We start from the raw sequence: 12,975 nt of genomic DNA, 5'->3' as shown, positions 1-12,975 counted from the left end.
GAAGCAGTGAGCATCTGGGCAGCTGGTCCCAGAGTCAAGAGACCCAGGCTGTGGTCACATTGTGACTGCTCAGCTTGTACCTGGTGCATGCCCACCTGTACATATTGTGTGTCCCACAGTAGGATGGCCACTCTGATGGCAAGGCCTACTTCGTTCTTGCCTATGATTCTTCAGGGTCTGGCCCAGTTCCCAACACATAGTGCATACTTAATTAATCCATTGTTAATTATGAATTAATCCATTGATTTCAACTCTAGATTTGCCCTTGGCTACAGAAGTGTAGATTTAGGGAAGAAAGGGATCTCAGAGGCCATCAGATCTGACCCCCTCAGGTTAGAAAAGAGGAAGCTGACACCCAGAGAGGGAAGGGGTCACAGGATCACAAGGTCACGCAGGTCTGAAACAGCAGAAGCCACCAGGTAGATAGAGCCCTGAAGTCATCAAGACCTGAGTTCAAATCCAGCCTCAGATACTTACTAGCTAGCTGTGTGACCTTGGGGAAGTCACAGAATTTCATTCAGCCTCTATATTCTCATCTGAAAAATGGGGCTGATAGTAGGACATACCTTCCAGAGTTCTTGTGAGGATCAAATGGGATATTTATAAAGTGTTTTGCAAACTTTAAATACTTACATTTTTATTATATTATGTTTTATGCATATACAAGTATACATACATACATATGTATAAATATGTCTTTATATCTATCTATCCATCTCTATCCATCTGTCAATCATCTATCTATCTACCTACTTACCTATCTATCCATCTATCTATCATCTATCTATCCATCCATCCATCCATCCATCCATCCATCTATCAATCATCTATCTATCTATCTATCTATCTATCTATCTATCTATCCATCCATCCATCAATCATCTATCTATCTACCTACCTACCTACCTATCTATCTATCTATCTATCATCTATCTATCCATCCATCCATCCATCCATCTATCAATCATCTATCTACCTACCTACCTACCTACCTATCTATCTATCTATCATCTATCTATCCATCCATCCATCCATCCATCTATCAATCATCTATCTATCTATCTGTTATTATGAGAGATTCAGACCCAGTCTCTTGGACTCCACATGCAGCAGCCTTTCTGCTGAACCACAATGCCTCTCTTGTGCACTGGCCCCAGACAGACTGGGGATCCCAGGAGGGCAGGGACCTTTCTTTGTTTCCCACTAAGCGACAAGTACATGCCCGGTCACCCAAGCAGCCCCAGGAAGTAAGTGCCTGTGATGAAGAGGGCCATTCATTATCACGCCATTTATTACACGGATACTGAGCTTTCTCTGATGCTAATTCGAGTGTAAGCCAAGGGACTCAGACATTCATTTCTGGCTACAGTTGTGGGATCTTAGCTCTGGAGCTAGAAGGGACCTGCGAGGTCATCTCGTACCCACTTATCATCTTCCAGAGGAGGAAACTGAGGCCTAATCAAGGGTAGCTCCCAGTGTGATGAAGAGCACAGAGTATCTGGTCCTAAGAAGGGATGGGGGTGGCCCTAGTTTGGCTTTGCACATAAGAGTCATACCTGGGCAGGAGACTTCCCAGGCATAATCAGAGTAACAAGAGGTGAGTCCCTGTCATTCTAGGGAAGCCCAGGATGGGGAGAGGGAAGTATTTATTAAGCACCTACTGAATGCCAGGCACCGTGCTAAGACCTTTACAAATATTATCTCATCTGACTGGGGAAAAGACCTGACCAAGGTAGAAAATGGATGTGATCCAGGCTCCCTCTCTTGAGAGAAAGAGGGCTCTTTCTAGGACTTTGTTGGAGAAGCTGACAGGTTGGTGGGACTTTGGATGGTTTAATGTCTCAGGCCCTGGCCCACCTGAGGCCCACCTGAAGGGGGGCATTGCCTACAGCTCTAGGCTCATCCTGTCAACTCCTCAGAACCAAGATCCCTAGGTCTGACTTAGGTCAGTTCTGGTCAAATGGTTTCACATCAAAAATGGATGTGATTTCCTCAGTGGAAATGACTTTTAAAAAGAGGCAGGACCATCTGTTTGGCTGCTGTGCCCTCAGCACTGTGGGACTCTTCCCTCAGCCTTACAGTGGCCTCCCCCATTAGAATGGGCTCCCTGAGATACAAGGCAGTCCCCACATTCTATCTGTATGCCCAGCCCTTGGCACATTTCTACATAGTAAGTGCTTAACAAGTGCTTGATTCCCCTACTCATTCGTTTTGTACCCAGGGAGATACCCCCTCCCCCAGGGTTAGGGGAGCCCAAATATTAGAACAGGAGAGACTCCCCCAGATGCCTCAGAGAGGGCCCCAAGTGTTATGATGAAGAAGATCCCCATGTTAGAACAGGGGGAATCCTCAGAGGGGGAGTAGGAAAGGCCCTCAGAGAGACCCCAAGTATTATGATAGGGAGACTCTCCAGCATTAGAACATGGGGACCCTAAGAGAGGGACCCTAAGGTTACAGCAGGGAAATCCCCCAAGACAGGATCTTCAGGGTTAGGACAGGGCAGACCTTTTTAGAAACAGGCACTCCAGGTTTATAAGAGTGGAGACCACCCCAGAAAGGACCTGGCTCAGAAACGGAGGCAGGATGACAGACAAGGGCATCCCAGGGTCTGGCAAAGGGAAGAGCCCAGTCAGCTTTGCTCCAAGGCTCCTTAGACAAATGAATAGGTAAGAACAAAATGAAATCCTCATTATCTCTGATTCCTTCCCCTCTGTAGGAAGTCAGCAAAGGAACCTACACTCTGGGGGAGGGGGGCTGCTTGGGGGAGGTGGCTGGGAAGGGAGGAAGGGGCTGCTTCTTTCTAGCCATTAATCATCCAATTAAAATGGAAGAAGGCTGGTCAGGAACCTCCTGGGATGGGAGAGTGGGGAGGGAGGAGTACAGGGGGAGTCAGGGGTCCAAGGCACTGGAAGGAGGGTTGCATCCCCCTCTCCCATGGGCCTCATAAAGTGTCCAATAAAACCTGCAGCTGGAGGAAAAGTGGGAAGCTCACAAAAGCCTGGCCAGAAGCCCGGCTCCAAGCTGACACCTCCTCCTAAAACCTGTCGGTGCTCCTGTGCCCATTTTGACCTTGGCAAGGTGATGCCAAAAGGCTCTTAAGAGGAGACCAAGACACCTGCACCCTGTGACCATTAGAGGGGAAAGGTAGATGCCAATGGACATCAAGCTGGAAGGGATCTTTGAGGCTTTCTAGTCCAACCCTTCCCTCCTCTGCTGTACAGAGGAGGAAACTGTGGGGCAGAGAGAAAGAAAATTACCCAAGGTCACGCAGTTACTAAGTGTCAGTCAGGATTTGGACTCAGGTCTTCTGAATCCAGAACCAGTATTCTTTTCACTGAACCACACTGGACCCAAGTTTTTTATTTTATAGGTGAATAAACTGAGGCCCAGGGAAAGGAAGAGACTTTCCTAATCTCACAGTTAGTGTCCAGGTTGAACCTGGATTCCAGGCTCCAGTCAGTGATTACACAGAGGTAAGCATCACCTGTGGAGCTGAGGGAATTGCTGGCACAAGAAAGGGAGGGGTTGGGGGTAGGGGTGACCACAGACTCCCCAGGGACACAGAGAGCCTGGGGGAAGGCAGGAGAAGAAGAGCTGGAGTCTGTGTTGTCCTGCCCCAGCTCTGGCTAGAGGAAGAAGACCCCCAGGTTGTCCAGGCAGGGGCACTCAGGTGAGATGAGGAACTCTCCCACCCAGAGGTCCCTCACTGAGGGTCTTCTTCCATCTCCTGCCTTAGATCAGGCCTGTCATCACCAGGGGACGAAGGGTCATGAAGACCCTCTGAGAAGCTGCCAGCACCCTTCCCACCTTCCTCATCTGTTACTTTAAAAGCCCAGGCTGCCTTGGAGGCTGAGTCCAGCCCACACTCTCCCTCTCCTCGCTACCATGTATGTACTTTTCTGCTCTCACTAGAGTGGAAGCTCCTGTTTCACTTTTTGTATCTCCTGTACTAGGTACAGGTCACAGAGAGCCAGATGTGAGAGCATAATGCCTCTCACACAAGAGGCAATTAATGAATTGGCTCATTGAATTGAAAGAGATGATGGTGTCACAGTGGATAGAAGGTCAACCTTGAGTTTGAACACTGCCTAGCCATGTCACTGTGGGCATGTGATTTCACTTCCCTGAGGCTCAGTTTCCTTATCTATAAAATAGACAGGCTCCCTGGCCCCCCAAAAGGCCCCACCCAGTTCTAAATCTGTGATTCTATGAGCAATGACCGGAACAGATCCTTAGACGGCAGACCCAGAGGCCACCTTGGAGTCTTTCTAGCCTGGACCAAGAGAGCTAGGTGTCACATCCATGCTGTGGTAAGTTAACAAAGGAGGCCTCTAGTGAAGGCTCGGTCCAGAGAACTGGCTGTGGAGTCAGAGGACCTGGGTTTGAATCTCACCACTGCTTAAATACCTGTGTGTCACCTTGGGCAAATCAATGAACTTTTCTGAACCTCAGTTTCTTCCTCTGTGAAATGGGGGAGTTGGAATAGGGCCCCTCCAAGGTGCCTCCAGTTCTAGATCTGTGATCCTATGATGCTCAGGATAGAAATTTTCCCCCAAATAAAAATTGAGTGCCTACTATGCACCAGTCAAATATCTCATTTGATCCTCTCAACCACCCTGGGAGAGAGGTGCTATTATTATTTCCACTTTTACAGATGGGAAAACTGAGGCATATAGCTTTGGGGGCAACTGAGGTTAAGTGACTTGCCCAAGATCACACAGCTAGTAAGTGTCTGAGGCCACATTCGAACTCAGGTCTTCCTGCCTCCAGGCCCATTGCTCTGTCCACTGCACCACCTAGACACTTTTCACGAGGCTGCATTAATAGTGGATGGAATAGGAAAGTCATGGCCCCTGGCCTGAGTCTGGCCCAGGATCCTTGGGGCAGAGGTCAGATTTCTCTACCTCAGGATCCTGAACCTCAAAGTTCCAGGGACCCCTTGAGCAGCAGCCACTCCTTCTCCACTCCAAAGCTCACTACCAAGGAGCAGTCAGGCTCTAGTATAGGACATCCAGCTGTAGCAGGGTCTAAAGTGCACCTGCCTGGACTAGTTGCCTTCCTCTTTTGGCCTCCAAGAAATCCAGAGGAGGAACAGACGTAAGCAGCCTCCTGACCTAGCCCATTGCCTGATCCTCATACACCATCCAACACTTCCAGCATTTGAAGATCTCAAGTGACAGTGAGCTCACTTTCTCTTGGAACAGCCTGTTTTCACTTCTGGACAGGTCTCATCGTGAGGAAGGTTTCCCTGAGATTGAACCTCCCTCTGCTTTGCTGAAACTTCCACCCATGGCCCCAGGTTCCTAAGAGACCTGTTTCTTCCTCTGTTAAATGAGGGGGCTAGATTAGACTTTTGTGGGGTCCCTTCCATGCTCTGTCTTTGACTGCTCTGGGGTAACTGGGGTCTATGTGGAAGTCCAGCACTGTCTAGATCTAAGGCAAGACAAAGCCTCCAGGAGGCACACACATGTTCATATAAAAATGAATGGAATGCATGAGAAAAGCACAGTAGCTCACACTGGACTTTTCTTAACTTCTCACGCTGACAAGATTTGTCCCATGTGTAGGTGGCACTGAGATTAAAATCCAGAAGCCCTGAGTTTAAATCCAGCCTCAGACACTTCCTAGCTGTGTGACCCTGGACAAGTCACTTGACCTCTGTTTGCCTCACTTTCCTCATCTGTAAAATGGGAATAACAACAGCTCCTACTTCCCAAGGTTCTTGTGAAGGTCAAATGATATAACAATAGTATAAAGCACATAACACAGGATTTGGCACAGAGTAAGAATTCCATAAATGTTACTATTATTATTGTATCAAAAACTAGATCATGGAAGTCACATTGACAGTCAGACTAATATAACTGAATTTTTTTATTTGCTTTGCCTCCCCAGGCCTCAGTTTCCCCCTCTGTAAGATGCCTCCTAGATTCTCCCTGTGGTCTGGATGTCCTCTGGGGCCCCTTCTAAGCTCCAGGATCCTCTAATAAAATGACCTCTGCCTTCTCTTCTAACTCCAAAATCTCCTTATAAACCAAATACTGGTCCTCTGATGGCCCAGGCGATGCAGAACCTCTAAACCTGACCCCTTGCGTGTAACAATAATAGTAATAGCTGTCATTTACATAGTGTTTCAAGATTTGCAAAGTGTTTTATAAATATTGTTTCAGCGAATAAAGTCTTGGGCTTGGAGTTAGGAAGACCTGAATTCAAATCCGGAATTAGACACTTATTAGCTGTGTGACCCTGAGCGAGTCACTTAACCTTCATTTACCTCATTTCCTCAACTGTAAAATGGGGATAATACTAATTGTGTGATCTTAGACAAGTTACTTAAACCTCTGCCTTCTCAGTTTTCTCATCTGTAAAATGGGGATAATAACTTTCCAGGTTTCTTGCGAGGATCAAATATTTGTAAAATGCTTACCACAGTGCCTGGCACATAGTAAGGGCTTAATAAATAAATAAACAACCCTGGGAAGTAGATACTGTTCTGACCCTCATTTTGCACATGAGGAAACTGAGGCAGATAGAGGTTGTGACTTGCCTAAGGTCACATAGATAATATATCTTAAGTCAGGTCTTCCTGACTCCAGGCTCACCACTCCATTCACTGATGCACCTGGCTTCCTCTCAGGTCTCACCAGGGCACTGATCTCTGGTTCAGGGCTGCTAATCCTTCTTGCCAAGATCCTAGGTGACACATGGACCAGTGGTCAGAGGGTCACAGCAGATACCTACAGGCTTCTAGGTGATCCTGTGTAACCTAATGTCTATAAGATAAAAGCAATGTAAGGTTGGCAAAAATCCCTTTTGTTAGAATCACAATTCCCTAACAATCTGATGAGGCAGGTGCTACTATCACCTCCTTTTTACAAAAGAGGTGCCAAGACATTAAGTGACTTGTCTAGGGCCCCACAATTACCGACTGCAGGATTTGTTCCTATGTATCCTTGCCTGATATGCCAGTGCTCATGGGGTCACTGCTTTCCCAAAGTCTGCCAAGAGCTTTAAAGACACTATTTCATCTGGTCCTTGAAACAACCCTGTGGATATAATTGCCTCCATTCCATGGGAGTCTATGGGCAGATAGGTTCAGTGACGCTGAGAGGGGATCATCAGAAGTCAGATGAGAAACTGTCAAAGGTAGAATTGGAACCTAGGTCTTCCCACCTGCCAGGTTTGCCAACACAAGTCTTAGAGGATGTGACTGAGGAACCAGAACAAAGAGGATGTACTCAAAATCTTTTTCCAACAGCTCAGAATAGCAGGTTTGCATGATGTTTCTCTCTCCATGCCCACCTCCCAGGTTCTCAAAAGCCCCAATCCCACCATGTCCTACTTGGGGCAGGATCTTCTAAAGTAGTACCTTCTCTTCATGATACTGATGTGAACGTCGTCCTCTTGCTTCACATCTGGCCGATGCCCATGGGCTGGGCTGCTCCCATCACTGTCCCCATCACTGGCTGAGAAAATTGAATTCAGCTCCTTCTTTGGGATCCTGGTGGGAGGCAGTGGGATTGTCCTCTTTTCAGCCAGGCGACCTCGGTTCTAGGAGGCAAATAGAGAGAATGGTCAAAACTGGCCAGTCTGGCTCTCTGTCCCCAGGGTCAAAAATTCTAGGGTCAGGTAAGGGTCCATCCATTATAGGATTCCTGTGATCCTTGGGAAAGGAGGGGAGCAAGACCCCAGAGGGCCAGGCTGGATTCAGGGCAAGGATATCATTGTTCCTGTTTTCTGGAATCCCAATGTTCCCTGACTACCACTCCTCAATGACACAACCTCCTTGAAGGTGGGACCTGTTTTGCTTTTGTATCTCTATCCCTAGAACTTAGAGTCCCTGAACCAGAATAAACATTTAAAAGTTCTTCATTTATTCTCAAGGCAGCTAGGTGGAGTAGTAGATAGCATACTGGCCCTGGAGTCGGCAGGACCTGAGTTCAAATCTGTCCTTAGTAGACACTTATTAGCTGTGTGACCCTGGGCAAGTCACTTAATCCCAACTTTTTTTAAAAAATGCTTTTTCATTCATTCTTGTGGGATTGTACAAAAGTTAAGCTTTCCTTCTTCATTGGGAAATTCCATTAGCTCTCAGTTTTCCGTTCTACCACTCTCAAGGGATGGTGGTAGGTTTAGGATGGAGAATGGAGATAAGAATAGGAAGAAGGGAGAGAAGGTTAGTTGAGCTAGCCATTCCAATCTTGAAATGGCCACGTTTTGGCTACATCCAGTAGAGAAACCTGCAGCTGTCCCCTATTCCTTCCATATGTGGGGTTTTTGCCTTAGTCTTTCTTGGTTCATTTGCAAAAATCCAATTTTGACTCAACTGAACTAAGGAGAAAAAGGTTGTTTTCCATCTTATTCTGGTCAGAGAAGGAGTCAGGGTGCCCCTGGTGGCCCTGGATGGTGGTGGTACCAAGGTTGGGGCAATTTCAGGATCTGAAGAGGGCCCAGGAGACATTGTCCAGGATAACTCTTGCTGCTGAAGCTCCTTCCAGTCTGGGTAATGTCCCTTAATTCTGATTCTTCTTTGGTGACCCTGACACTCAGCACAGTCACTGAACACAACATGGCACACAGCTAGTTAATGTCTTCCCTTTCTCTAGCATCCTCTTCCTCCAGTCCTGCTTCCTCAATGCCAGTTCTTGGAGATATCTATATCCCTTGATCTCCACATCCAATCTTGCTTCTGGTTCAAAACTGCCTTCTAAAAAGCTCCCTGAACTCAAAGACGGCTGTCTCTCTCACCCTGCCCAGGGACTTGGGACCTCAAAATCACTTTGATGTCTTTCTAATATCTCCCTGTGGGCTCAGCTCCAGCCCAGACTTGGGAACTAGTCAACTCCTAGGAAGGGGCATGAAAAGAATTCCAGGTTCAACACCTAGCTGAGCTCAAAACAAAGCCCCTCAAACCCTGATTCCTAAAAACTTGTTTCCTTACTCTTCTGTGACTGAGGAAACGCAGTAAAATGTAAGCTCTTGGAGGGTATGAATTTGTTCTTCTCCATACCCCACAGAGCCCAGCATAGTGCTTGGTGGATACTAGGTATTTAGTAAACACCTAGTATAGGTATTTACTAAAAAGACACATACCTGTGCATCTTCTGTGGCATAGGTATCACATAACACAGCATGGTATTGTATAGAGAATACTGTCCTTGGAGTAAGGGAGACTTGGGTATGAATGAGTGAATGAATGAATGAATGAGTGAGTGAGTGAAAGCATAGGTTTTCTGCCCCTGAGCTTTGGTTCTTCCAATACAGCCATCACCCCTATCTCATAGCTTGTTGCTGGATCTACCTGGAAGTATCTCTCTGCCTGAACCCCCAACAAACCAATTGCACCCTTAGCCAGTAGTAGTCTATTTAGTCTCCTGTTGATCAACTGCCCACTGAGCTTCACTGATGAAGGAGCTCAGGCTCAGAAAGGTTAAGCCATTTGCTCAAAGTTGCACGGTAAATGCTGAAGTCAAGATGCAAATCCAGTCTAACCATCTTTCACTAAAGTCTGTTTCTCTTCATCTTGGTCTTGGTCAGGACCTTTTGCCACCAGTCAACAGCAATCAAGAAACATTCATTAAAGTGCCTACTGCACCCTAGGCATTGTGAATGCACACTGTGCTAGGTGCTGGGGAAGGAAAGGCAACAGAATTCAGTCCCTCAAGCCCTCAAGCAACTCATCCAACCTGGCCTTGTTCTTGGACTGACCTCTCAGTTCCACACTTAGCCTTTGGAATCACCCTTTGAGCCAATGATCTCCTTCCTTTAAGACCTCAAAGAGAGAAAGAAAGGCCTGATGTGGATCAAAATATGGACAGCGGCATTTTTTGTGTGTGAGAGTAAAAGACTAGAAACAAAGAAAAGGGAAGGGTCCACAATGTAATGTAATGTCCACAATTATAATACATGAATGTAACAGATGATCACTGAGCTTTAAGAAACAATAGATGTGAAGAATTCAGAGCCGCCTAGGAGGATTTACATAAACTGATACAAAGTGAGATAAGTAGAACCAGAGAAAGTCTAGAAACAATAACTATAATGATGTTAATAGAAACAAAAAGAAACAATACAACTGAACACAATGTAATTATAATCACCAGGCTTGGCCCCCAGAGATAAGATGAAACAATGTATCTCCCTCCTATTTTTTTCAGGGGAGTGGCACCGCATGTGTCAAATACAATCAACCATCAGACTCAGTAGACATGTTGTTTGGTCTTGTTAAAATGCTCCCCCCATCCCCCACCACCCCTTTTCTTTCTTAGTTATCAAGCTCAGAAGTTACACAGCACATAGTAAGCACTTAATAAAGGCTTGTTGATTTGGGATGGCTTACTAGGAAGGGGAGAGAGGAAGGACATTCTTGAAAATAAAGGTGATACAAAAATTGAAGATTGTAGTAACAATTTAAAGTATTTTTTTAAAAATACCTTTTTAAAAAAAACCTTTAGAAATCATGTACCCCATACCCAACTGAGGCATGACCATGCACCCATGTTTTGACCACAGTCTTCTTTATAGTCTGTTGGTTTGCCTGGCTTTCTGGTCCCAGACTCTTCCAGGGACTGTTGGGTGGGTCTATCCTACTTCTACCTGTCCTCTGTGAAACAGGTCCCCAGGCATTTGTGTTGTTTGACCCCCAAGAACAGAAGAAGCCTAATTTGTCTTCCATGCACTGACGGTCCTGCTGCAGTAGGGAGGGAGGGAGGGCCAAGGAGTTAGCAGGTGAGGTACTAGGACACAAAGCTGGTAGACTCCCTGGCTGATGCTAGTGCACTCCTCCCCTGCCCCACCTCCATCCCAGGACAACAGCTGTTGGACCCAGGCACAAAGGAAGGGACAGCCCTATGGTGAACTGTAGGGCTAATGACTGAATCTTGTAGAAATTTTTTTCTTATACCTGTCATGGATATGCCATGTATCATGTAGCACATGTATGACTTCTGTGGCATGTATGTTGTTGTCATGACATGTGTGGCACAGTCCTCAGTTTCCTCACGGGAATAGTAGCAGCATCTAGCTTACAAGGCTGTTTAGAGTTCTGATGGAGTGAGATGAAACACACAAAGAATTCTGCATATATTAAGTTGTCATATGTGTTAGGGATTACGATGATGTTCTACATCTGAGGTGGAGATGTGGTATGGGGGGGGGGGTTGTAGCATGGATGTATGACAGGGTCCCATAAACACAGAGGGGAGAACCTAAATCCAGGGCTAGGCTGCTACAGGCTCACAGCCCCCTCTCAGCCAGTTACACTGGAAGAAAAGTTATTGATCATTATGTGACTGGGGGTGGAGGGGGGCCAGTCCCTTTGACTTTTTTAATAATGGCTGGTTGGGGCCTCCAAATGCCTAATTCCCTCCCATCTCCTTCAATCACTGCCTCTCCAGCCCCGCCTGGTCTGCCCCCCATGGCCTCGGCCACCAGCCTCCTAGGCCCAAGCTCCAGCTCCCTCATCTCCCGTCACCAGGGCAACGCAGCCCCTCACATCCATCTGGGAGGCGGCGGGAAAGAGAAGGTGGGAGGTTCTGAACCTCAGGGGCGGGATGGTGGAGCTGGAGCATGGAAAAATCCAGGCTGGGCACTGTGCTGGGGGGGAGAGGGGGAAAGACAGAGAGGGAAAGAGAGGGAGAGAGAGGAGAAGGGGAAGAGAGAGGGAGGAGACAGTAACAGAGACAGACACACAGGCAGAGACAGAGAAAGAGAAAAGAGAGGGAGAGACAAAGGATGAAAGAGGGGGAGAGAGACAGAGAAAAGGGGAGTAATTGAGAGGGGGAAGAGAGAGACAGAAATGGAGAGAGAGAAAGAGAGAAGAAAAGAAGGAGGGATGGAGAGGAAAGAGAGCAAGAAGATAGTGACACAGGCAGAGACAGAGAAAGAGAAAGGAGGAGAGAGAGAAAAAGAGAGAAAGAGAGAAGAGGGAAGGATATCTAGAGAAGACAAACAGATATAGAGACACACTGGCAAAGAGAGAAAGAGAAGAGGAGAGGAGAGAGAGAGAGAGAGAGAGAGAGAGTGAGAGAGAGGGGGGGGGAGGGAGGGAGGGGGGGAGGGAGGAGAGCAGATTGGGCCAGGCTGCTCCCTGCAGGTGCCCAGGCTCCTCCCAGCACTGCCCCACAACTGTACACACAAAGGCCTCTCTACACCCAGCCCAGGCTCCCTCAGCCCCAGAGGCAGCTCTGCCACCTGGTCAGGGCCCCACCCCGCAAACACCAGGAACACCCTGGTCCTCTCCCCACCTCCACCTCTCAGGGAGGGCTGGGATGACAGCAGGGTCACTAAGGGGTGGTGGTGGGGCAAGTGCTATCTTGCCCACAGGCTTAGTCTCACACCTAAGAGCCCATATTGAGGCTTAAAGGCTTGCAAAATACCTCATACACAGCATGCCAAGCAATCCTTACAGGAGCTATCCCCATTTTACAGATGAAGACACAGGCCGTGAATGTTAAATGACTTGGTCAGGTTCACACAGATCCTGGGCATCTGAAGTGGCATCAGAACCCAGGTCTTCCTGAAGTCTACTATCATTGCCTCAAAAGTACCAAGATACAGATGGACTTAGAATTTCAGCACATCTCCACAGGCATAGAGATAACTCTCTCTCTCTCTCTCTCCCTCTCTCTCTCTCTCTCACACACATGTGCTAGATGCAGGTCCAGCCTCAGACATGTGCACAAACGCACACTTTAGATGTACGAAGACGCATTGTCCCATATACAGAAAGTCTGCCACTTCAGCAGGCTCTACCAGATCCACTGGCTTGAGCTGATGGCTCTGGTGCTGTGGAGAATCACATTCTCTGGAGCAGAGATGGTGCCAAAGGCTGAAGTCTGCCTCCCCCAGTTTATCATTCCAGCCTTCCTCAGGTCTACACTGACAGTGATAAGTATTGACCTAGACACAGCATGCCAAGTGCCAGTCTCCCTGGCATTCACAAATAAAGCCTCTCTATCTTTTAAAAAGCAGTAC

General features: G+C 47.3%; 1 protein-coding gene across 4 annotated transcripts in view; it reads right to left on the bottom strand.

The window, feature by feature from the left end:
• The window catches only part of SAMD11 (sterile alpha motif domain containing 11), a 42,678-nt gene that overhangs the window by 22,761 nt on the left and 6,942 nt on the right, over positions 1-12,975 (bottom strand). For all 4 annotated transcript variants that reach the window (XM_072608417.1, XM_072608418.1, XM_072608419.1 and 1 more), the window contains exon 3: positions 7,370-7,551. In XM_072608417.1, the coding sequence (XP_072464518.1) occupies positions 7,370-7,551 (182 nt within the window). The remainder of the gene's footprint in view (positions 1-7,369; positions 7,552-12,975) is intronic.

This window comes from Notamacropus eugenii, chromosome 5, assembly GCF_028372415.1.
Source record: "Notamacropus eugenii isolate mMacEug1 chromosome 5, mMacEug1.pri_v2, whole genome shotgun sequence".
Taxonomy (NCBI): domain Eukaryota; kingdom Metazoa; phylum Chordata; class Mammalia; order Diprotodontia; family Macropodidae; genus Notamacropus; species Notamacropus eugenii.
Note: the sequence above shows the minus strand (reverse complement) of the source record. Positions and strands in the feature narration are given on the sequence as shown.